Genomic DNA, 25,172 nt, shown 5'->3' with positions numbered 1-25,172 from the left:
TTCGAATCCCCATGTTACCTCCGGCTTGGTCGGGCGTCCCTACAGACACAACTGGCCGTGTCTGCGGGTGGGAAGCTGGATGTGGGTATGTGTCCTGATCGCTGCACTAGCGCCTCCTCTGGTCCGTCGGGACACCCGTTCAGGGGGGAGGGGGAACTGGGGGGAATAGCGTGATCCTCCCACGCGCTACATCCCCCTGGTGAAACTCCTCACTGTCAGGGGAAAAGAAGCGGCCGGTGACTCCACATGTATGGGAGGAGGCATGTGGTAGTCTGCAGCCCTCCCCGGATCAGCAGAGGGGGTGGAGCAGAGACCGGGACGGCTCGGAAGAGTGGGGTAATTGGCTGGATACAATTGGGGAGAAAAGGGGAGGGGGGGATTACCTCCATTACAGGGCGAGTTACAGATAACTAGCGTGGCTTTGTCTCAGAGCTAGCAGCTAACATGGAGAAAACACCAGAGTAAACAGAAATAGCTTCACTAATGACAACAACTTCAAATGACTCGAGAATTTAATCTTCAGTCAATAAGCAGTTTTAATATCACCGAGGCACCACATTAAAAATTTGGAAGCCTCAAGTGAAGGAGTTCAAGTATCTCGGGGTCTTGTTCACGAGTGAGGGTAGGATGGAGCGGGAGATTGACAGGTGGATTGGTGCAGCATCAGCAGTAATGTGGACGTTGTACTGGACCGTTGTGGTCATGAGCTTTGGGTAGTGACTGAAAGGGTGAGATCGTGGATACAAGTGGCTGAACTGAGTTTCCTCCGGAGGGTGTCTGGGCTCAGCCTTAGAGATAGGGTGAGGAGCTCGGACATCCGGAGGGAGCTTGGGAGTAGAGCCTCTGCTCCTTCACATCGAAAGGCCAGTTGAGGTGGTTCGGGCATCTGATCAGGATGCCTCCTGGGTGCCTTCCTTTGGAGGTTTTCCAGGCACGTCCAACTGGGAGGAGACCCCGGGGTAGACCCAGGACTCGCTGGAGGGACTACATGTCCAATCTGGCCTGGGAACGTCTTGGGATCCCCCAGGAGGAGCTGGAGGGCGTTGCTGGGGAGAGGGAGGTCTGGAGTGCCCTACTTAGCTTGCTGCCACCGCGACCCGACCCCGGAGAAGCAGCTGATGATGGATGAATGAAACAAAATCTCTGCAGGCTTAAAGGAGTACACGTTAGAGATCTGTGTTCACAAGTCACAATAAAATGCCTTGAGCCCCAAATTTAAAATCCTTTTTGAATCAGGGCTCGGTTGAGCTCGTCTGACTGCAGGTAAACCCTGGAATAAAACTGGAAATGTTTCAAAGGTTTTACAAAGTACAACTGTCTGGATCAGCTGATTTTATGACTAAAGCATAAACAGCATAAAAAAGGTACACTTTTTTTTAAAAATGTTCAGTGTTTGCAATAATGTTTGCACCCTAACTTGAGAAAGTGGAGGCTCAAATGAACCTCCATGAAAAGGAAATAAAAAGACCGTCTCCTTTTGTAAGAAAAGGATCCGCGTCGTGTCAGATGGAGGAAAGTTCTTCGTGAACATCGAGACGTAAGGAAACTTACACACAATGTTTTTCTGAGCAGTTTTATTCAGCAAATTGTTTTTCAAAGACCATGTAGGAAATATACTGTACAAGTGTTGCACAAAGAAAAGCTAAAAAAGGGACTGAATGTTTGACAAAGATGGCTGGCAAGAGGACAGAATTACACTGAAGTCGTGAGAGGTTTCCGAAAATTAAATGTACAAGTCAAACACGAACTCTGGATATTTGAACATTTCTCACATTTGGTTTCTTGAAACTCGAGATTAATTTTGGTTACTGTTTACTTTCAATTCAGGAATCTCAACCAGGAGCGTAAAATCTGTCTCCTCAGCCAAGTGTCCAGACAAGTTCTCCAACCCGCTAAGAACTCACCAAAATAAAAAGTGACAATCTGCGTTTAAAACGTCTGTTGTGTGGAATGGTGTTTGGCCCAAACAACTGAACACAACAATCACAGCGAAATGCAACCGCAGCTCCCCACCAACGGCCGCCTGAACAGGTTTGCTACCACAGTGGAGACAAAACATCTGAACTTCACACAAGGCAGATTTGGCACCGTCTGACCTGGAGGGGCAGACGTGCTCTCAGAAGCACGACCCCGGGGGGAGGGGTTCAAACTGGACAGGGAAGTTTAATGAATGGAGAAAGAACTGTAAGGAGAAAAGAAAGCCATTATTGTGTCAATTAGCGAAGACGATGCAAAGATAGCGCCTGTAAAAAACAACAACAGGTGTCCTCTGTAAAAGTCTGCCTCAGAAATGACTGCGTGATGCAAATAAACGCATTAAGATGGTAAGTTGACTTCAAATTATTCTGCAAATGGACAGAAGAACATGTTTGTTTTTTAAATGAGCTACAACGAAGTACTGTCAAACTCTCAAACTGCCAAAATGCTGCCGAGAACTTCGTCACAGTTGTTTCACTCGAGCTGGAATTGTTTGACAGTTAAGTTACTGAGGAGAGAAGTCGGTCATGGATGACCAGAACAAACTCAACGCCGCTCCCTGCAGCTCGTAAAATTGACGAAAAAAAAAGAAGAAGCTCCGGTTCCCCTTACAGACAGACACGTCCTAAAATCACACCTCATACAGAATTCACACAAGCACTGGTGAATCTGAAGCAGTGAACCAGTGAGGATCCTTCCACTCAACAGTCAGATAAGGGAATGGGCGTACAAATCCTCCTTTGGGGTTAGGGGGATCAACTCCCTGCTGCAGCATTTGCTATCCAGTGCTCCCAGAGTTCCTATCTCCCATTTCCCAAGAAAATGTGGAGAACATACAAAAAGGAAGACAAACTTTCAATGCTTTGTTCTAAAAGGAAACATGTTTTTGCCAGATTGCAGGTTTTCAAACAACTAGTTAGAACTAAGCCACTGGAACCAGCAGAGCCAGGAGGACGACCATCCACTGCCGACCCCCACCTCACTGTCACGTGCTCCCACAGCACTGGTAGCTTAAGAGGTTTAAAGCACCTAAATTTTAATCATTTCAACTTCAACAAGATGGCCTGATTTCAAATAGAGGAGACCACTGACAGGTCTCCTCACAGCAGCAGAAGCAACACCCAACACTTTGTACAAGCCTATGTTCAGTGCTGCTAGCTGATCCAGTGCTGCTTGGTAGACACACAGGTTGGTGGAAACGGGTCGCAGTAGCTGCTTCTACCTCAAATCAACCAGACTTCTGTAGTTCTAACAGTGAACTAAATGTTTAAAATAGACTAATAGATGATAATGGGTTACCTGCTGATAAGGCCGCTACAGTCAACCAACTTACTGGCTACGAATGTAATTCAGCAGCAATTCCCAGCATTAACAGGACAAGAGTCATCTTCCATCCAAATCGCTCAACCCTTTTATTCCCTGACGCCCTTAACAAGCCAGAACATCACTCTCAATTGTTAAACTTAAGACTGACAGATGCTGACTGCAGTATGGCAGACCTGTTGAGTTGACATAAGCTCATTAAAGACCTCTACTATGACCACTGGGCCCAACCAGGAAGTCAGAGGTGTGTGACCACATCTCACGGATGTGAAACCGCAACATCTGCTAATGAGGAGGAGCATTTTGTCTGCAGTCTCTGAAAACAAACGGTTGGATCTGGATCACTGGTGACAGATTCACCTGGAGGATCTTTTGGGCTTTTTTCCGAGCCTCTGTGACTGAGCGAGAGTTGTCCACCTTAATCACTTTCCACCTCAGACTGGTCCTCTGGCCATCTTCTTTGGGGCCTCTCCGGGACCGGTGGGCCCCATTGCCCCTCCAGCCATTACTGGATAGCTCAGTGTGAGTCTCTGGGAAAGCCCTGCCATTGGAGCGGAGCACTGGGGCGGAGTCTCCGATGAGAGCTCCGTCCAGCCGGACAGGGCAGGACAAACTCCTCTGGCTGAACAAGGCCACAGCCCCCCCACCACCTTGCGAAGGCTGTGATGGTATTCCTGAAAGCAGAGGAGGGTGCTGCTGTTGAGCACCAGGGATGAGGGTAGGCTCTGCTGAGGAGTCCCAGGTGGTGTGAATCTGAAGCCTGGCCGTGTGGAAGCCTGACATGCCCTGAATGTTGGTCAGTCTCAAGCATGGCTGTGCCTGGGACAGCAGGGACGCCTCTTTGAGCTGCAAGGTAGTTTTACTACAGACAACAGTTTGTTGCTCCTCCAGAAGTTCTGGAGGACGAGTCCCTTGAATCCGGGGGTTGCTCTTCTCGCACATACTCCAAGAGGGATGTACCTCCCTCTTCTTGGTCAGGGACCTTTTCCCCTTCCTCTTGACAGTTTGTTTTTGGGTTCTGTCATTAAGGGACTTGAGTCTGATCTCTGTCAGCGGTTGGCTCATGCAGGAGCGGTAGCCATAGACGTCTTTGCTTTGTAGCACGGTGGGCTTGTGACCCTCCTGGCTCAGCTCCTGCAAGAAAGCCACCAACTCCTCTGTGTTTGAGAGATCCTGGGACATAGGACTGAGTATCTGCAGTGCCTCCAAGAGGACAGTCTGTCCCGCGGAGGAGATACGTGACCAGGAGTGAACTGCCCGCTGCTCTTCGGTGGCAAATGCTAATGGCCGGCTGACTGCCAGGCCTCTCCCCATGTCAGCCATGTCAGTAGGGCTGCAGAGAAAACACAAGAGGTGAATGGTTAAACGCTATAGAAAAAATGACCCAAGAATATTTAAAGAAAGAATAACGAAGTAATTCAGATTTCTTTTCCAGTGAAATGTTGAATCCTGCTCCTAATAAAATGTTCCACTTTAACGCAGCAGACCAACACAGTGCACAAGCACCATGGGCCGTGGTTAGGAACGACTGACAGGGACCCTCAAAGATACTGGTAAATAGGGTTAACTTCTTATTCATTACTCATCAATATTGTAATTATAAAATATTCTAATTAGAATATGTTTACAATATGTTTCCGTTTTGGTAAAAAGCACATATGTAGTCAACATAATAAATGTTCATCTGTTTTTACATTTTTTGTACTTGTCCTCCTTTTCGAACAAAGGAAAAGGAGGACAAGTACAAAAAATATATAAAAACATTAACATTTATTAAGAGATCACAACAAAAAGACTATTATAATCAGCTGTTGCAAAAGCATAAATATAATATTAAGGCTACCTGGAGTGTGCTTAATGACATGATTAAAAATCATAGTAAAAGGAATTTTCCATTATATTTTATAAAAAATAATTATTGAAAATATAGAGGAAATTGTAAATAAGTTTAATGATTTTTTTGTTGTTGTTTGTTTGTTAACGTAGGCCCAAATTTGGCAAAGGAAATTAACTTTCCTACAGATGAAGACAGTAATTTTAATTGTGATTTTGTATTTGACAACAGAAATTCGATGTTCCTGGGTGGAGTCTGTGAGAGTCATGTGGCAGAAGTGGTTACTAAGTTTACGAATAAAAAAAATCCACTGATGGTTATACTACTGATAGGTCACTAATAAAATAGGTAATTGGCTGTGTCCTCAAACCATTTACTCATATATGTAATAAATCTTTTCTAACAGGTGTTTTTCCTGATACATGAAAATGACTAAGGTGGTTCCAATCTGTAAAAATGGTGAGAAACATATTGTATCAAATTATAGACCTGTGTCTTTGCTACCTCAATTTTCTAAAATACTTGAAAACTTGTTTGTAAATAAACTTGATGACTTTATTAATAATAAACTTTATATGTATAGCACTTTCATACATAAAATGCAGCTCTAAATGCTTTACATTAAAAACAAGGGAAACAATAAAACTCAACAACAATACAGATAAAATAAGTTAAAAGTAATAAAACACAGACCTAGGCAAAAAATAATTCATATTGACAAATATGAGTTATTGAGGGACCATCAGTATAGGTTTAGGAGTAATCGATCGACATCTTTAGCAGTGATGGATTTTGTAGAAACTATAGCAACAGCAGGGGGTACAAAACAAAACACTGTAGGTGTTTTTATTGATTTAAGTAAAGCATTTGACAAAATCCATCATTCCTTACTCTTGAAGAAATTGGAGCACTATGGTATAAGCGATGTCACACAATGCTGGTTAAGAAGGTATTTAAAGTGAGACTGACGGGATCCGCGGTGGTGTAGCGGTCTAAGCATCGGCTTTGTGTCGATGCTGCTGCCCACTGGGGACCGGGATTCTCGCCCCGGTCTTGTCAGATCCGACTATGGCCGGACTCGACAGCAATAATTGGCAACGCTGTCTTCAGGAGGGGGGTGGAGTCGGCTTGTGTGTGTGTGGGGTAAAAGCAGTGGTTCGGCCCGGATTCGCCTCGTCATAGAAGTGGCGAGGCGTCTCCTTCCAGACTGCCGGCCGGAGAGATACAGCTGGCGAACGCATGCAGTACGAGGGTGGGTGTTTGAACTAAAATAGGGATTGATTGGCCACTAAATTGGGAGAAAAAAAGGGAAAAATCAGAAATAAAGTGATACTGACATCAAAATCTGAACATTCCTATTGACAGGCTGTGTTCCTATTGATAGGCTGTGTTCCTACTGATAGGCTGTGTTCCTATTGATAGGCTGTGTTCCTACTGATAGGCTGTGTTCCTACTGATAGGCTGTGTTCCTACTGATAGGCTGTGTTCCTACTGATAGGCTGTGTTCCTACTGATAGGCTGTGTTCCTACTGATAGGCTGTGTTCCTACTGATAGGCTGTGTTCCTACTGATAGGCTGTGTTCCTATTGATAGGCTGTGTTCCTATTGATAGGCTGTGTTCCTATTGATAGGCTGTGTTCCTATTGATAGGCTGTGTTCCTATTGATAGGCTGTGTTCCTATTGATAGGCTGTGTTCTTATTGATAGGCTATGTTCCGAGTTGGAATGTGACCACGGAGAAATTCAGTGGCCAAAGCAGCGCATCTGCAGCCGTTCAAGAGAGATCTGTGATTGACTGTAGATGGTGTCCAATGAAAAACTGTGCCGGTGGATACGTAGACACCAGTCAATTTGCATACAGGGTGTGTCTGTAGCCCTCTATACTACGTATGAGCGCTGTGGATAACTGGATCCTTGTCAAACGTCACTGCGCTATCGCTCATGTTTAAAACCCTAAAATAAAAACTTTATATCCACGTACCTGTGTTATTGTTGTTTGTAACAGATTTTGAGTTATGAAGTCAAAATACTCACCGAATTGTGATATTAATCAACGTTTATCAGTCAGTTATAATGTTGGCGGACATGAGCGGTAGCGGTAGCATGGTGACGTTTGACATGGATCCACCCACCCAGGAAGACAGTAGCCAACAGCTTTGATTTCATAAAACCACGCCTATTTCTGGCTATGATTCAAACTCCCACTGTTAGAAAATGTGTTCAGAAAGGGCATGTCAGTCTCTCTTTAAATAATAGCTTTCAATATGTGAAAATTGAAAACACTGAATCACATCTAAGAAGAGTAACTGTGGTGTTCCACAAGGTTCAGTATTGGGACCTAAATTGTTAAAACTTTATTTCAATGATATTTCTATGGTATCTAATATGTTGAAATGTGTTACGTTTACAAATGTATTTTGTTCTGGGGAGGACATGCACGAACTGCTGAAAACAGTAGAAAGTGAACTGAGAATGTTAAAAAATGGTTTGATATTAGTAAGTTATCACTAAATGAAAATAAAACAACATGTACGGTGTTCGGTGGTTTGAGGGTTAATTGTGAGTAAAACTGAAGTTAAATGGAGTAGAACTTTTCGAGTATTTGAAACAAAATTCTTGGGGTTGATTATAGATCATAAACTCTGTTGGAAGCCACATATAGAATATATTAAAGGTAAATGATCTACATCTCTTGCTATTCTTTACAAAACAAGGGATGTGCTGATAGTAAATGTGTGTGTATATTGTGTTGTTCATATCTGTCATAATGTGTTGAGGTTTGGGGAAATGTTTATAAAACACATATAGAGCCTGTAGTTAAACATCAGAAAAGAGCTATTAGAATAATGAATAAAGCTTGTTACCCTGAATCTACTAATCCATTATTTATATTATTTATACACTCCTGCACCTTAAACTTCTTACATAGTGTATTTAAAAACACAAAATACTTTATCGAGCTACAAGTAAAGCCTTCCTGTTTGTATCCAACAACTTTTTAAATGAAGCGAAGGAAACTATCATGTAAGACGGTTGTTGTGTATTGTTGAAACATGTAAAGCGAGAAGCAGTGTAAAATACAGATGTGTGTAAAATACAGATGTGTAGCAGTTTTGGGGGTCAAGCTATGGAATGGTCCTCATGATGAGCTGAAATTGTGTAGCTCGCTGTTGAGTTTCAGCAAATCTTTAAAATGTAAAATAATTAAGGATTACAACTTAATATAAATTCTTCTCTTCGTCCTTGTGTAACTGATATTCTAGCTTAACTTGAGGCTGTACAGGACAGACAACAGTAAGTCTTGAGCTTCAGCCTCTTCCTTTTTCGGTCACTGAGTTTTGTTGTGTGAAATGGACTGATGTAAACATGTACCATGATGTTTACGTTTTTCTGTGTCGCATATGAACACAAATGTATGATTGAAATAAATAAATAATCCATTCATTCATTCATTCAACATCAGTGTTTGTCCGCTCCTCTCACCTACTTACAAAGAAGGGTTTAGTCCTGCTCTCTGACTTGCTAGTCAGGGAATGTTCAGCGACTTCTTGCGAAACCTTCCACTAAGTGAGTAGACCAGAATGTATCCTGGACTGTCTCGTTTGCACCACCATCTTGTCTCAGATGTATAACACTGAGCTCGTGGGATGTTTGTCAAAGTAACAACAGAATCACTGTCGTTTCTCTGTGTCAGGCATCACTAAAAGATCTGTCAGGACTCGAGAAGTCGTCTTTCATAAACTTTATTATCATAGAATTAAGTTTTTATTCAGCAACTAATCAGCAAGCTCTGACATCTCGCCACCTGTAGTGGAAAGTGTAGTTCACCATCGGCAGCTAAAGCCAAGAAATAATCCCTTCTGTTGAGGTTGGCTACTGTAGTGACCAAACCGAGGCATTACAAATATGTCGCGCTGGCTGATTAGTTTGTTTTCTTGTTCGATTTCAGTTTTTTAAATGTATTTTGACTAAGACCAGTGAAACACTTTCATAAAAAATACACAACATTAAACTGAGACATTCAAAATTCCATTAATTTCAGCTCATGTCTACAAGCATTAAGAATTTAAAGGTCAGCAAACCTCTGCTGCCTCCTGTAGTCTTCTCCACATCATGGCACTTCATGAAAACGACATGGCCGTGGTGCAGCGCTCCAGTAAGAACACACTGCACTTCCTGTTCTTCCAGATCACCAAGCGCACATAAGAATCATGTTGATGGAGGTTACAACTGTCTAATAACCGGACCTGCCTCAATCAGTTTTTTTAATGCATCGAAGATTAACTGAAACTCTGGTTAACGGCGCAGCAGTGACCGCCATTTTTTAGCCCATTTCATGTCCACTATGCCGACGTGTGTACTGCTGGGATCAGATTACACGAATTCAGACCGGTTTTGTCGTCGCCAACAAATGTCCATCGTCGGGCCTCATGATGGTCATACTGGCTACTGAGAAACACCGGATGACAGATTAGCTAAGCAGCTCGTTCCGTCCTCAACTTCCTTGTGTTTTGTCAATCTGCAGCACGTTTCTGAAACGCTGTGCAACGTGTTGTAGGACTGATGCGTGTTTTTTATTTGCTTGTGTTTTCTGCAACTGCAGTTTCAGGCTAATTACCAACTGACTCGGTGATTTTCCCTCAAAACATCGTTCTTGACAAAATCTAAAAATAATAATAATAAAAAAAAATCAATGACGCATCCGGGTGGCGTGCCGGTCTATTCCGTTGCCTTCCAACACGGGGGGTTGCTGGTTTGGATCCCCGTGTTACCTCCGGCTTGGTCGGGCGTCCCTACAGACACAATTGGCCGTGTCTGCGGGTGGGAAGCCGGATGTGGGTATGTGTCCTGGTCGCTGCACTAGCGCCCCCTCTGGTCAGTTGGGGCGCCTATTCAGGGGGGAGAGGGAACTGGGGGGAATAGCGTGATCCTCCCACGCGCTACATCCCCCTGGTGAAACTCCTCACTGTCAGGGGAAAAGAAGTGGCTGGTGACTCCACATGTATGGGAGGAGGCATGTGGTAGTCTGCAGCCCTCCCCGGATCAACAGAGGGGGTGGAGCAGAGACCGGGACAGCTCGGAAGAGTGGGGTAACTGGCCAAGTACAATTGGGAGAAAAAGGGGGAAATTTTTAAAAAATACAATAAGAAAATCAATGAGAATCTAACAAACAGCTCATATGCAGGCTGAACACACCTCTGAAACAACACAACTGCCACTACCGGTCAACAACAACCATCTGTACCGCAGGGTGCAACCTGTTTAACATGCACATGCAGACATTAGGACTCACATTTTACTTTAATTTTCTCCCAAAATAGACGTGTGCGTCTGAGAAAAATAAAACACTAAATGTTGATGAAATTAGTGGACTGAGCGTTTCCCTTGTGCGAATGCAGCCTGGAATTAGCGGATAAGCCTATTAATAAACATCTGCTGATACCAGTGCTGGGCCTGCATTCCAGACAGGGGCCCTCAGCGAGGTGGTCCCATAAAAAAAGACAAATGACAAACGGACCAGCCATCGCTCTGGAAAAATCTGGCGACGGTTGTGTTTCATCCACCTCAGATGTTTTTCTTACTTGTGGTACAAAAAGTCAGGGATCATTAAAGAGCGCTGGGCACACGCACACACCCAGTCCTGCTGCTGGTGCCTCACACCGCGCCCCGGTGCCACCACCAGCAATTCATCAGTAACAATAAAAACCACATAAAACAGACGCACTACATTTCACACACACACACACACACACACACAATCCTTTGGCACGCCAAAATACAGCGTATGACACACGGAGCCACAGACCACCACATCGGGTGCTTTCTCTCTGTCAAACCTACACTCACACAGATGCACACACACATCCAGCCGGACCGCTGGTCTCTCAGACAGCGACATTAGAAACAACATGGCCAGCAGCAACCACTGCGGTTTAAAGGCCCAGACACACCAACCCAACTAGCGGCAACGCAGACCGACTGTTGCGTCGCCTCACGTCGCCTGCCGGCTGGGCCATAAAGTAGCACTTGAACACACCACAAAGACTACAGCCCATGGCCCTGATTCGCTAGCTTAGCACCGATTCGCTAAGCTGAACAACCAATCAGAGGGCTCTCTCTCGCCGACGGGCTCCACCCATTCAACATGCTGAATCGGCCGAAAAGCTGCCGACAGCGGTCCGAGTAGTGCCGACGGTGCGGGACACACTGTAAAAACTAGGGTCACAGATGCTCACCGACGGCCCGACATTGACACACCAGGCCTGACGCACAAATACACGAGGACATCCAGCCAGGCCACTGGATCAAAAACACCGGACAATACAAAGCACACTTATCCAAGTACGATATGCCTGAAAGGTTCAAGCTACCACTCCGGATCTGGCCCAAGAAAAGTCATTCTCCTCTCGTTCTAAATGAAGCCATCAGCCACATGGTCATACAGCCGGTCTTTACCTCCAGTGTTGGTCCACCATTCTCAATGACGGCTAGCTGCTCCTGATCTTCCTTGTTAAACCCGGCTTTGACAACAAATCTGCCAGAAAATCCACTCCCTCACCTGCCTCTGCAAGAACTTTAAATGAATTTACAACTAGACTAGCTGGGGCAAAAGTTACAACTGTCGGCTTAGCTAGGTCATTTGTCCTCAAGAATTTGGCTCGCTTCAACACATCATATGTATGTCGATGCAGCTACGGCTTGCAAACATGACCTGCCACGGACAACACCCAATTATGCTGATAAACATTTGATTGGTTGAAAAATGTGGCAATCCAAAACAAAAATTCCCTCTCCCCTTTCCCTCCAAACTGAGTTTGTAGGGAAACTTTTTTTATGACCCAGGTTTTATTTTCATAGCTTTTGCCATTGTGCATATCAGTTATATTATCATTTTACTCACTGGCTTCATTCAGTAGATGTTGGACATGGACCACAGCTGGACTCAGCTTTACAGTGGTGTCTTATGGGACAAATGAACGAGAGTCTTTAAACAACAAACCCCCCCCCCCTTGTGGGTCAGTCAGACTGTGTCCATGACTGCCCATCATCTATGACTTCTCTAGTGTGCTGGCTGGCTAGTTTACGGATGGTTACTATTACCTACGGGAAATATAGGCTGCTACTTCCTGCAGGGTGAACCAGGAAGTAGATCAGCAATGTCATCCACCATTGACCATAGTCGACCACAATACTGCGCCTGACAAAGCTATCGATAGTACCATTACCAACACCATTTACCCATAACAACACCATTTACCCATAACAATAGGAGGGTTTCCGTGCAACGTCATCACAGAGATGCGTGCGCAACTAGGGGTCAGAAAGCAGCTACAGCGCAGAGATTTTAACCAAGATAAAGCTCAGATACAGCAGAGATCACGTGCAGTTGTTGTGCAATAAACTGCACAAACCACCAAAAGGACGGGTGGGAAACGTTCAACGGTCCAGATTGGAATGTTGAACGTTTTCATTGCTGAACTGTTTTGGTAGCTCTCAAAAGATGATGCATCTCAATCTTTTGAGAGCTACCAAAACGGTTTTGCCCCCTGGCTGCACACGCACCCAGTAATGTTTGTAAACAGAAAACCGTCTATACCATTTACCCATAACAATACCATTTAACCATACCAACACTATTTACCCATAACAACACCATTTACAAGTTAAAACCTGACTAAAGAATGTTGTTACTACTAGCAAAACTAATGTTGAAATCATTCACGCAGATTACCATAATGAAAAGCAGAGTTTTACATAAAGAGGGCAGTTACGCTGGTCACACTGGATCAAGCATAGGATAAAATGTATCTTGCATAGACACACCTCCGTCTTGTGAAGCTCATAGAGGTTTGGAGAAATTCATACAAATGTTGGTTAGAAAAGGGTTAAGACACAGTGGGCTGTTGTCACCATTAATATTACACTATGGAGAACTGAGGGCAGAGCCTGGTGCTAGGGCTGTCACGATCACAAAATTTTAGTTGCCGATTAATTGTCACAGAAATAATCGCGATTAACATTTTTTTTTTTTGCTCCCCCCCTCCCTTCCCCCCATTGTACTTGGCCAATTACCCTATTTTTTGAGCCGTCCCGGTTGCTGTTCCACCCCTCTGCTGATCCGGGGAGGGCTGCAGACTACCATGTCTCCTGCGATACATGTGGAGTCACCAGCTGCTTCTTTTCACCTGACAGTGAAGAGTTTCACCAGGGGGACGTAGCACGTGGGAGGATCACGCTATTCCCCCAGTTCCCCTCCCCTTCCGAACAGGCGCCCCAAACGACCAGAGGAGGCACTAGTGCAGCAACCAGGACACATACCCTCATCCGGCTTCACACCCGCAGTTGTAAAACCAAAATGTGTCCACAGCGGTGCTGTGGTGTTTGGCTTTGCAACTATGTCCATGATGTTAATGTCAACAGATGCTCGTCGAAATATGCTCGTCGAATATTATAGAATATTAAATTAAATATTATAGAATATTAAATTAACATTATAGAATATTAAATATTACAGAATAAGCGTCTCAAGATAAACCGTTTGTTGGCGCTAATTCACCACTCGTGCCAGGGGCACAACAAGATGACGTCATTAAAAGAGCGGCAGTCAGACAACAAACGGTGGAAAACGACATGGAAATATGACATTTCTGTTAGTTTCATCCAGCTGTTTTTATACAAATGAATGGAAGCAATTCTAATGATTATGTAAAATGATCGTGGTCAGGTCAAATAATCGCGATCAGGCGATTATGTAATAGTTGTGACAGCCCTACCTGGTGCCTGTACTCACACATGTACCATCCTGGGGAACAACCACTTGTCTGTTCCATGCTCGTGAAAAGTTGGCTCGGATAAGATGACAACTGCAACAACTCCATGCAAAACATTTGATGTTTGCTGTGCTTGTAGTGAATCTTAATTCTAACAAGTAAAATAAACAACCTGTTTCAAAGCAGAGCCGTGAGTCTAAAGTCATCCATTACTCTCTATAGTAATAGTATCTCATAGTAGATACAACAACAACAACCGAATATCTGGAGCAAATATCTGCAATGTACGTCCTACTTGTTGTACTCCTGTTGGTGTCAATTCTTCCCTGACACCAAACAACTTTGGCCTCTTCAACGTGAGATCTCTGGGTAATAAGTCCTTTATCATTAATGATTTTATTGTTTCTTATAATCTGGACTTTTTTATGATTACTGAGACATGACTGTCCCCAGGAGACACTGTTCCCCTGACTGAGGCTAGCCCCCCTGATTTTGCATATTTTCATATTCCCAGGCAATCTGGTAGAGGGGGTGGCCGAGCTGTTTTTTACAAGTTAGCTCTTAAGTGCCATTCTCTTACTTTTGGTATTTTTTATTTCACTTGAGATTTCATGTTTTTATTTACCCCCCCCCCTTTTCTCCCCTATTGTACTTGGCCAATTACCCCACTCTTCCGAGCCGTCCCGGTCGCTGCTCCCACATGCCTCCTCCCATACATGTGAAGCCACCAGCTGCTTCTTTTCACCTGACAGTGAGGAGTTTTACCAGGGGGATGTAGCGTGTGGGAGGATCACGCTATTCCCCTTAGTCCCCCCCCCCCCCGAACAGGCACCCCGACCGACCAGAGGCATTAGTGCAGCAATTAGGACACATACCCACATCCGGCTTTCCACCCGCAGACAGGGCCAATTTTGTCTGTAGGGACGCCCGACCAAGCTGGAGGTAACACGGGGATTCGAACTGCCAGTCCCTGCGCTGGTAGGCAACGGAATAGACCACCACGCCATCTGGTCGCCCGAGGTTTCATGTTTTTAAATCACTGGCCCTCCCCCTTTACCCTGCATCTTAATTTATCGGCCCCCTAATTCAGTTAGTTTTATCGCTTGAGTTTTTTTTAAACTTTTATCTAGTTCTAAAAAGAAAGAAAAAGAAAGAAAAAAGGATCAAACAGCTGCAGCTGATTCAGAACACTGCTGTTCGAGTTCTTACTAGGACCAAAAGAGTGGATCACATCACTCAAGTCCTGAGGTCACTACACTGGCTTCCTGTCCATCAAAGAACTGATTTTAAAACTCTGCTCTTGGTTTATAAAGCACTGAATGGTTTAGGGCCAAAATACATTTCTCATCTACTGCTACACTATGAACCATCCAGACCTCTCAGATGGTCTGGGACAGGTCTGCTTTCTGTCCCGAGTCAAAACTAAAGATGGAGAGGCATCTTTCAGTTTTTACACATCACATATCTGCAACAAACTCCCACAAAACTGCAGGTCTGCTGCAACTCTGTTCTTTTACATCAAGGCTGAAGACTTTCCTGTCCGCTGCCTTTTGTTGAATAAAGCTTGACGCTTTTGATTTCCATCTTACACTGCACTGTAACTTTTAGTTTCTCTTTATTGGTTTTTAAATCTATTTATTGCCTTATGTTGCTTCTCTTGATGTCTTTTGTGTTTTGTGTGGAGATGTGCTATATTGATAAACTAGCAGAGATACACGGCGTTGCCCAGGGAAAATGTTCTCACCAAAACAACCAACACAATCATCTTTACGATATAATGGGATGATGAAATATAGGATAATTTATGATATGATACATGTGATAAATGAATGCAAGGTTTTTCCTGCATAGAGGAATTTTTGGCGCCCCCCCAAAGAAGTTTTAGCCAGCGCCAAAGGAAAATCACCAGCAGCAAAACGATAAGAACTGAGAATAAAAGTAGCAATTCAAATCCTCTCCGAAAGTGTTTCATAGCTTGTTTCAAGTTCAGCCCATTCAGCCCCTCTTTCTTGCAATTTCCATGGTTTGGACCAATAGTAATGGAGTTAATAGACAGGTTATCAGTATCTTAAACATTGTGGCTTCATGTCTATGGGTCCATTTCGTGTCATGTCGGAGATTTCCCACGATTGTGAAGAGCGAGCTCAGAATGACAGCGGCGCGTGAGCTCAGTGACAGCGAGGCTTGTTGAAGCAGGCAGCTGGCACATAGACCGCGGCGCTGTTCTGGAGACAGCCTGCGAGTTGGGTCACCTGAGAGGTCAGTTTCCTGTGAAATTCAGCTTATTTTCTATGTATTGTTTGAGTATATATAAAGCTACATATTCTATTCCAGATAAACTACACTGACTGTGTAGTCTAGTTACAATGGACCAAAGTCACCCCCACCAGACGCTCGTCATCTCAACAGGCACGCATTAATTAAATTCAACTTGTTTTCAATTTATAAATATCATGAGTATCGTTAGGCCATAAAATATGTATACATTATAACCATCTCGTTCTTAATAAGAATTTGCGTATTATTGTATTGTTGTTGTGGAGAAAAGAGAAGGCATTGTTGAAAAACGGTTGAGAGGAGGGAGAAAAAAAGGTTTCATGGTAAACTGTTGTAAAAGACTGAATAGTCTGTATTTGGGCAGCCTGCTGTGTCTACATTAGTCTTAGATAGAGTTGAATGTTTTATATTCATTAGAGTAACACACCGTAAATGTCAGCTAGTTAGTTTCTTTTCGAGTTAACAGCTGTTCACGTTAGCTACAGTCAGCTACATTGTATCGATACCTGCTGCAAACTAACGTTACGTTAGCTAGCTATCGAAAGACCGTGATGGGCGGCCAAGAAGACTCTTTGGTCGTACTGTACTTGCGTTTGCCCACCTCCCTTTATTTTAGTGATTTATAACAAAGTGATAATGTTGCTGTATTATTTTCTTCCCCCCCCCCCCGTCATCCATTCAACTGCACTGACTAGCCCTGGTCAACTCAGCCAGCTAGTTAGCTAGTCATCATCAACAAAACTAGCCACGTTGCCAGGCAACCACCACTTCTCACCAACCACAGGACCGAGGTGAGAGTAAAAAGAGGACAGAGATATCTTGGTTTTAGTTTAGCTACTGGCCAGTAAGTTAGCATATTAAATATAGTTATATTTTCATACCTTTCGACATCTAGGCATTTATAAGTCCTCTGTTTTGGGACAGTGATAGGGAGGTGAAGAATACTGTATACTGAACAATGCTGGTTGAGAACATCGACAACCACTTCCCCAGCACAAGTGCCCTGCAAAACTTTGGTGTTTTCACACCGAGTACATTGCTGGCAAACCGTGATCCAAATGTTGATGTGAAGGGGATGCAGCCTCTGTTTAAGCAGAGCCCCAGACTGGAGGAGTCTGTCCTACTCCAAGAGTGGGACATGTTCACATACAGGGTCAAGAGCCCAGACCTAAGGGTCAGGGACAATTTGCAATACATTTAATAATTACCATTCACATGGAAATAAGTCTTCATACTAAAATTACATTATTCCATTGTTTTTATTTGCTTGCAGTCAAAATCACTGGATGAGGTTCTCCTCTGGCTGGTGTCTCCCAAGGCCTGTCATTTATCCCTCCCTCAGCTTGGCAGTTGCCATTGCCCTCACTGCCCCTGTCCAGACCGCAGATGTTAAGCAGTTGTTCTCTGCCCTCAAGCTGGTAAATAAACATAATGTGTAACCTACCACATACAGTATATGGCCCACCCAAAAATGTTAAAGGATTGTTAATGTGATTTGTTGATATCGCAATCATTGCATTCTCCATTCAATTTTCAACAGGTGAAAACATCATTGAGGAACTGGCTCAAGGATGACCACCTTGATGTGTGCTGCAGGGTGGCGACTGATGGCCCAAAAGCAGATGACATCGACTACCATGTCCTAGTCAGATCCTTTTATCTCATCAATAAAAAGAGGGTGAAATGCTCTGAAGCAGGCTGTGACCTCAAATGACTGCCTCCCCTCTCCCAACCCGACCCCTCTCCCTCACTCCCCTTTCCCTCAACCCCTCGCCTCACCCTCACTCCCCCAATCCAACTCCCCATTATGAATTATCTTTGCCCACCTCAACCCCACTCCTCTCCCTCATCCCTCTCCCTGAACCCCACTCCCCCAACCCACTCCACTCTCCCCCTTACAATGTTGTGATAAATAAAAATTTTTTTAAACCAGTTTGTTAATTGGAGTTTCATTTACTCAAACATAATAGACTTTTTTGTTTATCAAATGGCCAGAAATAACAGGAAAATGCATAGGTTTCTGTCAAATAAGGCAAGACAGGCTCATTGACTTTACTGTTGCGTATAGTCGCGACGCGGACCGATCATGCTTACTGTCATGCGTAATCACCCCCCAAAGGCCCATTCTGAGCCAGGAAAAACCCTGGAATGTCAAATAAATTAATGTTATTAATGAAAATTATCAAATGTCATCATTTTCAATCCATGCATCAAGCTTCTTTGCCAGTGTGTGTATTAGTCATGCAGTGCTCAAGCGCCTCAGGGTAAACCATGTTGCATGTCTTACTATTTGGCGCTAGGATAGAAAGCTTTTCTGAAGTACCAGTTGTGGAGGCAGCCACATACAACTGGCCATGTGAGAAACATGGAGCAGAAACATTTACTCCAACCATTTTAAAAGTCTGTGTTGGTTTACGGTAAACATCAACAATCAAATGTCCCCCATCACCAATTGCGATTTCACAGTGTAAGAAGCCTAATCTGTTATTTTACACACCCACCAAACTATGCTCCAGTATTTCAATTTCATTATTTGTTTGTTTGTTTGAAGTTGTATTTGGTCCATCTGGAGGGCACGTTTTTTTTTTTTTTTTGTTGCTTGCTTTTCCAGATGGAAAATGTTTAAAGCTGCTTAGGTTTAGTTCAGTCATAGTGACATAGTAGTATTTCCATGAGTAATGGGGGGGGGATGTTTTGTTTGTGGACACTACACTCCATCGCCACTCGGTGGCACTGTGAGACGATGGATGGCGGAGAGGGACTGCTGTAAGGGGACAGAAGAAGAACAAGCAGCACGAGCAAAATAAACTCAATTTTGCAAATAAATCAACTATTTTACTTGGTCTTTGAAATATTTTTCAAACTGTGCAATCCTTGGAAAGTGCTGATTGTAAAGATACCTTTCTTTTTGTTCTACAATGAGTACTTCTGGAGTTTTAAGTGAACATACAAACATACACTCTTGCTTTATATTTATAAGATTCGCCTTGCCCTGCCTTGCCTTGGTCAGGAGCCCAATATCAGGTCCCAAATCCAGCCAGACTCTTGCATTCGTTCCATTCCCCACGTTAATTCTGCCTCTTTACCCAGTTTCAAGCAATTACAATTTCAGTGTTAGAGAGTACAGTCTCCAACATTACATTACAGTCATTTAGCCGACGCTTTTATCCAAAGCGACTTACAATGAAACGTCCTGATGTTATAGAGGAAAAATCTGCAGGAGCGAGCAACTGATGCAACGTTTGCAGCAAACGACAGTTAGTCATCCAGGATCACACCCAGATTCCTCACAGTCTGAGTTGGCATCACCACGTTGTTGTCAATGGTGATGGCCATTGAACTCCTCCTCCATCTTAGACATAATTCCCACTAAGCTGCTCAAGGAGGTATTTTCAAGTATCAAACCCGTTATTCTGCAAATTCTTAATAATTCCCTGGGCTTTGGTTCTTTTCCAGACAGTTTAAAGCACGCCATATTTTACCCACTATGAAGAACTCTAATTTAGATACCCTGTCCCTAAGTAACTACAGACCAATTTCCAAATTGTCTTTTCTATCTAAGGTTCTGGACAGAGTAATTTCTCCTTAATTGATTTCTTTTATGAACACTAATAGTGTTTTTAACAGTTTCCAGTCTGGTTTCAGAGCACTTCATAGTACCGAGACAGCTCTAGTTGAGGTCACTAATGACCTACTCCTGACTGCAGACAATAGTGACTGCACGATTTTAGTTCTTTTAGACTTAAGTGCTGCCTTTGACACAGTCGATCGATCAGAGCATCCTCTTACATCGCTTCGAGACTTGGGTTGGCATCAACGGCTCGGCTCTTACCTTATTATGCTCTTAGCTCACCAACAGAACTTTTTCTGTTGTTCTGGGTAACTCTACTTCCTCGATAACTCAGGTGAGTTCTGGTGTTCCTCAAGGCTGAGTTCTTGGCCCCCTTCTGTTTTCTATATACATGCTGCCCCTTGGCCAGGTCATTCAAAATCACAATGTGCTCTACGGTTTTTATGTTGACGACATTCAGTTATACATGCCACTAAAACCCACAGATCCTAGCGCCCTAGCAAATCTCTCAACTTGCGTCTCTGATATTAAATCCTGGATGTCCGAAAATTTTCTCAAATTTAATGATGATAAGTCCGAGGTCATCCTGTTCAGTCCCCTAAATTCCATAAGCCCTTTTGTTACTAATCTTGGTGGTGTGTCAGCAGGCTGCTAGGAATCTTGGGGTAATATTCAATGTTGACTTCAGTTTTGATAATCAAATCAACACGCTTCTATTCTCGGCTTGACTATTGTAATGCCCTTTATTCTGGTATCAGCAAGGGCTCCCTCCACCGTCTGCAGCTGGTAAAAAAACGCCACTGCTTGGCTCATTATCAGGACAAAGAAGCATGACCAGGACAAAGAGGCATGACCATATCACTCCTGTGCTTGCCTCCCTACACTGTTCCCATATTTAAAATTGATTTTAGAATTTTATTGCTCACTATTAAGGCTTTAAATGGTCTTGCGCCTACAGACATTTAGGATTTATTGACCTGGTATATGCCCCCTCGACCATTAAGCTCTGCAGATGGAGCCCTGCTGGTTACTCCCAGGTCTCAGTTTGTTACAAAGGGTGATCGAGCTTTTGCTATTAGAGCCCCCACACTATGGAACTCTCTTCCTGTTGAACTAAGACAATCCAAGTCTCTAGCTTCTTTTAAATCACGTCTTAAAACTTTTCTTTTTATGAATGATTTTACAAATGTTAGATAATCGTTTTTATTTATACTGTTTTTATTTTTAGTCTTACTTATTTGGTCTTATGCTTATTTTTGCCTTGTCTGGTTTTATTTCTTTGTAAAGCACTTTGTAATATTGTTTTACAAAAGTGCTATATAAATAAAGTTATTACTATTATTATTACTACTGTTATCATAACCAAGAATGCTACACTAAAAAGGAAACTTGTTTCTACCCAAAAAAGAAAACTAACCAGAGGTGCTGTTTCCGCAGGCAGGTGTTTTCAAACTCTCAGCCAATGGCGGCCTCAGGATCTCTGAGGTCTCCTTATCCCAATTTTTTAACGGGAGTTTCTCCAGACCATCCGTGCGCTTGATGAGACGGAGTTCTGGCTATGCAAGATTGGATGCAATGACACCACAAGGTTCTGGAGGGACCTGGGGAAGATATACCATAATAAAACAACTCACTATATAATCAACTTTCCCATGTATAGCTGCATAAAACTTGACTAAGTGACATTTTGGTAGCTATATTGGATTAATGTAGCTATATTGATACCAGCATTGAATATAATGACACACAAAACGGGGAAGGAATAGAGTAATAAACCACTAATTTTTCAACTTCTCCATGAATGGATGCCAAAATCTCAAATGACTGGTATTTTGGCAGCCATACTGGGTTTCAGTGGCAACATTAGATGTGGGGCAAAATCTGAGTTGGCCCACCTTTCTTAATTGCAAGAGGAGGATATAAGTGTGTAGAATCCATTGAGAAAACCTTGACCAAATAAAGAGTTTTCTAGGCCTGGGCCCTGCCTATTGACACATTGGCAAAGAAAACGAAGGATTTAACCAGGTGAACTCATGATACTTGTTCAAGGAATCCTTTCAATTATTCTGTAAATGTAGCAAGGAAACATTTCTACACAATGCTAAGGACACGAGGACACAATTGTTGTATAACCTTAATAGACTTTACTAAACAGTGAAGGCTATTAACAGTCTGAAGGTTAATAACTCACAAAAATCGATAAAACGTGTGATGGTTTCCTCTTCCATTGCTTTGTAATAAATTCAGACTGCATGCTCAACACCAGTCACACTAGAGTGACTACTGTTAAGCATAACAAGGCTTGAGAGGGTGGTCGTCTCTTAGCATAGTCATCTAATGAAGACCACGGCAGTGTTTATTTCTTTATGTTCAGGACAACATGGTCCCAATTTTCAACCATCACAGATTTTGGTGTAACGTTAGCCCTGCTCACTCAAGATCAATTTTCCGCATAATTATATTTGAATGGATCTTGAGTCCTGCCGCGAACATGCGATGGTTCCTGTGTTGTCCTCCTGTCTGTAAGAGTGGTCTTTTCTTTCTCCAATCTTTGTGACACTAAATTGGTGTTGCATGGAGTCATACCTCGCTCTGTGGCAGAGTCTGTGGAGGATACCCGATATTTCAACATATACATATACAAAAGGAACAGAAGGAATAGCACAGTCATCCCATACGTTTCTGGGGTCTCCGAGAAACTCAGGAGAATTTTCAACAAACACCGCATCCCGGTACTTCAAACCCAGCAACACACTCCGACAAAGACTGGTTCATCCCAAAGACCGTGTACCACACACCCGGAAAAGCAATCTGGTGTACGCTGTACAATGCAATGAGGATTGCACTGACCTATACATAGGAGAAACCCAACAACCACTACACAAACGGATGGCCCAACACAGAAGGCCAAACTCCTCAGGACAAGACTCAGCAGTCTATCTACACCTAAAGGAGAAGACACACTCCTTCCAGGACAGCAACATACACATTTTAGACAGAGAAGATAGATGGTTTGAAAGAGGGGTGAAGGAAGCCATCTATGCCAAACTGGAAAAAACATCCCCCAACAGAGGAGGAGGTCTGCGACACCACCTATCTCCCACTTACAATGCCGTCCTTTCATCTCTACCCAGGAGACTCAAGAAGCCTAGCCTCCAAGAACAACAGTCGGTCACTAACGGTCCAACAACTCTCATGGCCACTGAATAATGAAGTCGAAACTAACACCCCCAATGACCGTCGCTGCTAAACAAATGCAAATCAATAGCTCCGATGGTGACGGGCCTGGCTGTACATCGGAGCACAGGAGAGCCACGCATATCAATAACTCCGATAACGACGGGCACGGCTAAACATCGGTACACAAAAGAGCCACTCACATCTATGGCTCTGTTAGCGACGGCGTTGCTAAACATCGGATCACAAAGACCCATGGACATCTATAGCTCTGACAACGACTCCTAGAGGATAAATTCTGAGTCTCATCACCAGCCAGTCAGACTAGCTTGGTCTAGTCAGAAAGGCACGAACTGAGGAAGCCTCTTGGATGAGAGGCGAAACGTCTTCACGGATATATACCAAGTCCAGTTGCACTTGATTCAACTCCTTTGGATATACATTTTGGAATATTTTGCTGTAACTACTGAGTGATCGTCTTCTTCGTTTAGCTTGCTCCCTGTTTTTCAGGGGTCACCACAGCGGATTTTATAGTTTCCATTGGTACCCTGTGACGGCACAGCACTAATGACAGTCGTTGTTAACCCAGGCCCTTGAGCAATCTGATAGTGAGCCTCGACTGATCCAATATGATCTTCTCAATTCGCATAATGATTTGGCAAAATTTTACGTCAGATGCCCTTCCTGACACAACCACTAACCCTATGGACGGGGGCACAGGTAAAGTGCTGGATGCCATCCCAGTATTCATGAACTTGCGCCTATGCTTGTTGCTTGCTATAACTACTGAGTAATCACTGACCGATAATTGTAAATCTCTTACTCATTGTCTACTCGGCATCTATTATATGTCTATCTGTCCAGGATGAGGGACCCCTCCTCTGATGCTCTTCTTAAGGGTTTTCCCCCTTTTTTTGTCCTTTTTTCTTGAAAGAAATGCTTTGGAGTTTTTCCTTATCCAAATCAAGGGTCTACAAGTATTTTGGAAACCTGCCAAAATGATGTTATAGAATGCCAAAGACAATCCAGTGCCACCAATTGAGAGAAAACACGCTACTAAAATACTCTCTAAATCAGAGTGAATTTTGGGCCAATGCAGTACTGTGGCCAGCAGAGAGAGCTGGAACTAATAGCTGCACTTCCTAAAACAGAAGAAGCATTCAACAGATCTACTAGGGAAAGAGACAAGCACGGCTAGTGTAATTCAAAGCATTCAAATATGAATGCTATGGAGTTCGCAGGACACCCCCTGACCATACATACCCCTAGAGGAAATATGAAAGCGATGTGGGAATTCGTGTGCAAAGGACTTTAATCTGTGCCCAGTAGTCTGGGCATGGTTATGTCAAACTCCATTTACCTGCATAGAAACATGGATCATTCATTCAGAGGGCACTCCATGGCAGAGATCACCACTCTGTATCTTTTATAATACATTTACAGTTCCTCATTGAGATGTTTTATCCAAAGCAATGTACAACAGTATGGAGCCAAGTTAAAAGTTTTAACACGTGCAACTGTTTTAAAGACCCCCGCCGATGAAAATCGAGTTTATAACTTTGTTAACATGTCCATGTGGTCAAAGAAAGTTGAATTAGTTCATCTGGACACCGTTCGTTGACAGAAATGTTTCATCACTCATCTAAGTGACCTCTTCAGTCTCAACTGACTGCAGGTATCCCAACCCTTATAAACAATACAGTGACTGCAGGTGTCCCCACCCTTATAAACAATACAGTGACTGCAGGTGTCCCCACCCTTATAAACAATACAGTGACTGCAGGTGTCCCCACCCTTATAAACAATACAGTGACTGCAGGTATCCCAACCTTATAAACAATACAGTGACTGCAGGTGTCCCAACCCTTATAAACAATACAGTGACTGCAGGTGTCCCCACCCTTATAAACAATACAGCGACATACCGACCCAAACCATCAACCAGTTTCATCTGCAAATAGGTGTGACCATTAACTAGCATTACAATGGCCATGTGTACTATTCACAGAGGATTTGGTAATGTTTGCAATCAGATGGTGATAGATGCACTTTTAAGCCCCCCCCCCCCCGTTTCAGGGATGGTCAAGTACACATTCCCCAATCCTCTGTGAATAGTACACATGGCCATTAAAACACTATTTAATGGTCACGCCCATATTTGCATATGAAACTGGCCCATGGTGTGGGTTGTTATGCCACTGTATTGTTTATAAGGGTAGGGTTACCTGCAGTCAGTGTATTG

General features: G+C 43.5%; 1 protein-coding gene across 2 annotated transcripts in view; it reads right to left on the bottom strand.

Annotated features, from left to right (window-relative positions):
• Positions 1 to 1,570: 1,570 nt before the first annotated feature.
• ccdc71 (coiled-coil domain containing 71) overlaps positions 1,571 to 25,172 on the bottom strand; it is a 56,079-nt gene continuing 32,477 nt past the window's right edge. The window contains exons 2-3 of one of the 2 annotated variants that reach the window (XM_056273963.1): positions 21,171 to 21,354; positions 1,571 to 4,633 (exon numbers count right to left, since the gene is read on the bottom strand). In XM_056273963.1, coding sequence (XP_056129938.1) covers positions 3,586 to 4,623 — 1,038 coding nt within the window. In that variant the 5' untranslated portion in view covers positions 4,624 to 4,633; positions 21,171 to 21,354 and the 3' untranslated portion in view covers positions 1,571 to 3,585. The remainder of the gene's footprint in view (positions 4,634 to 21,170; positions 21,355 to 25,172) is intronic. The other variant, XM_056273964.1, reaches the window with a different exon arrangement.

The sequence above is a fragment of the Lampris incognitus genome, chromosome 2 (assembly GCF_029633865.1).
Source record: "Lampris incognitus isolate fLamInc1 chromosome 2, fLamInc1.hap2, whole genome shotgun sequence".
Taxonomy (NCBI): domain Eukaryota; kingdom Metazoa; phylum Chordata; class Actinopteri; order Lampriformes; family Lampridae; genus Lampris; species Lampris incognitus.
Note: the sequence above shows the minus strand (reverse complement) of the source record. Positions and strands in the feature narration are given on the sequence as shown.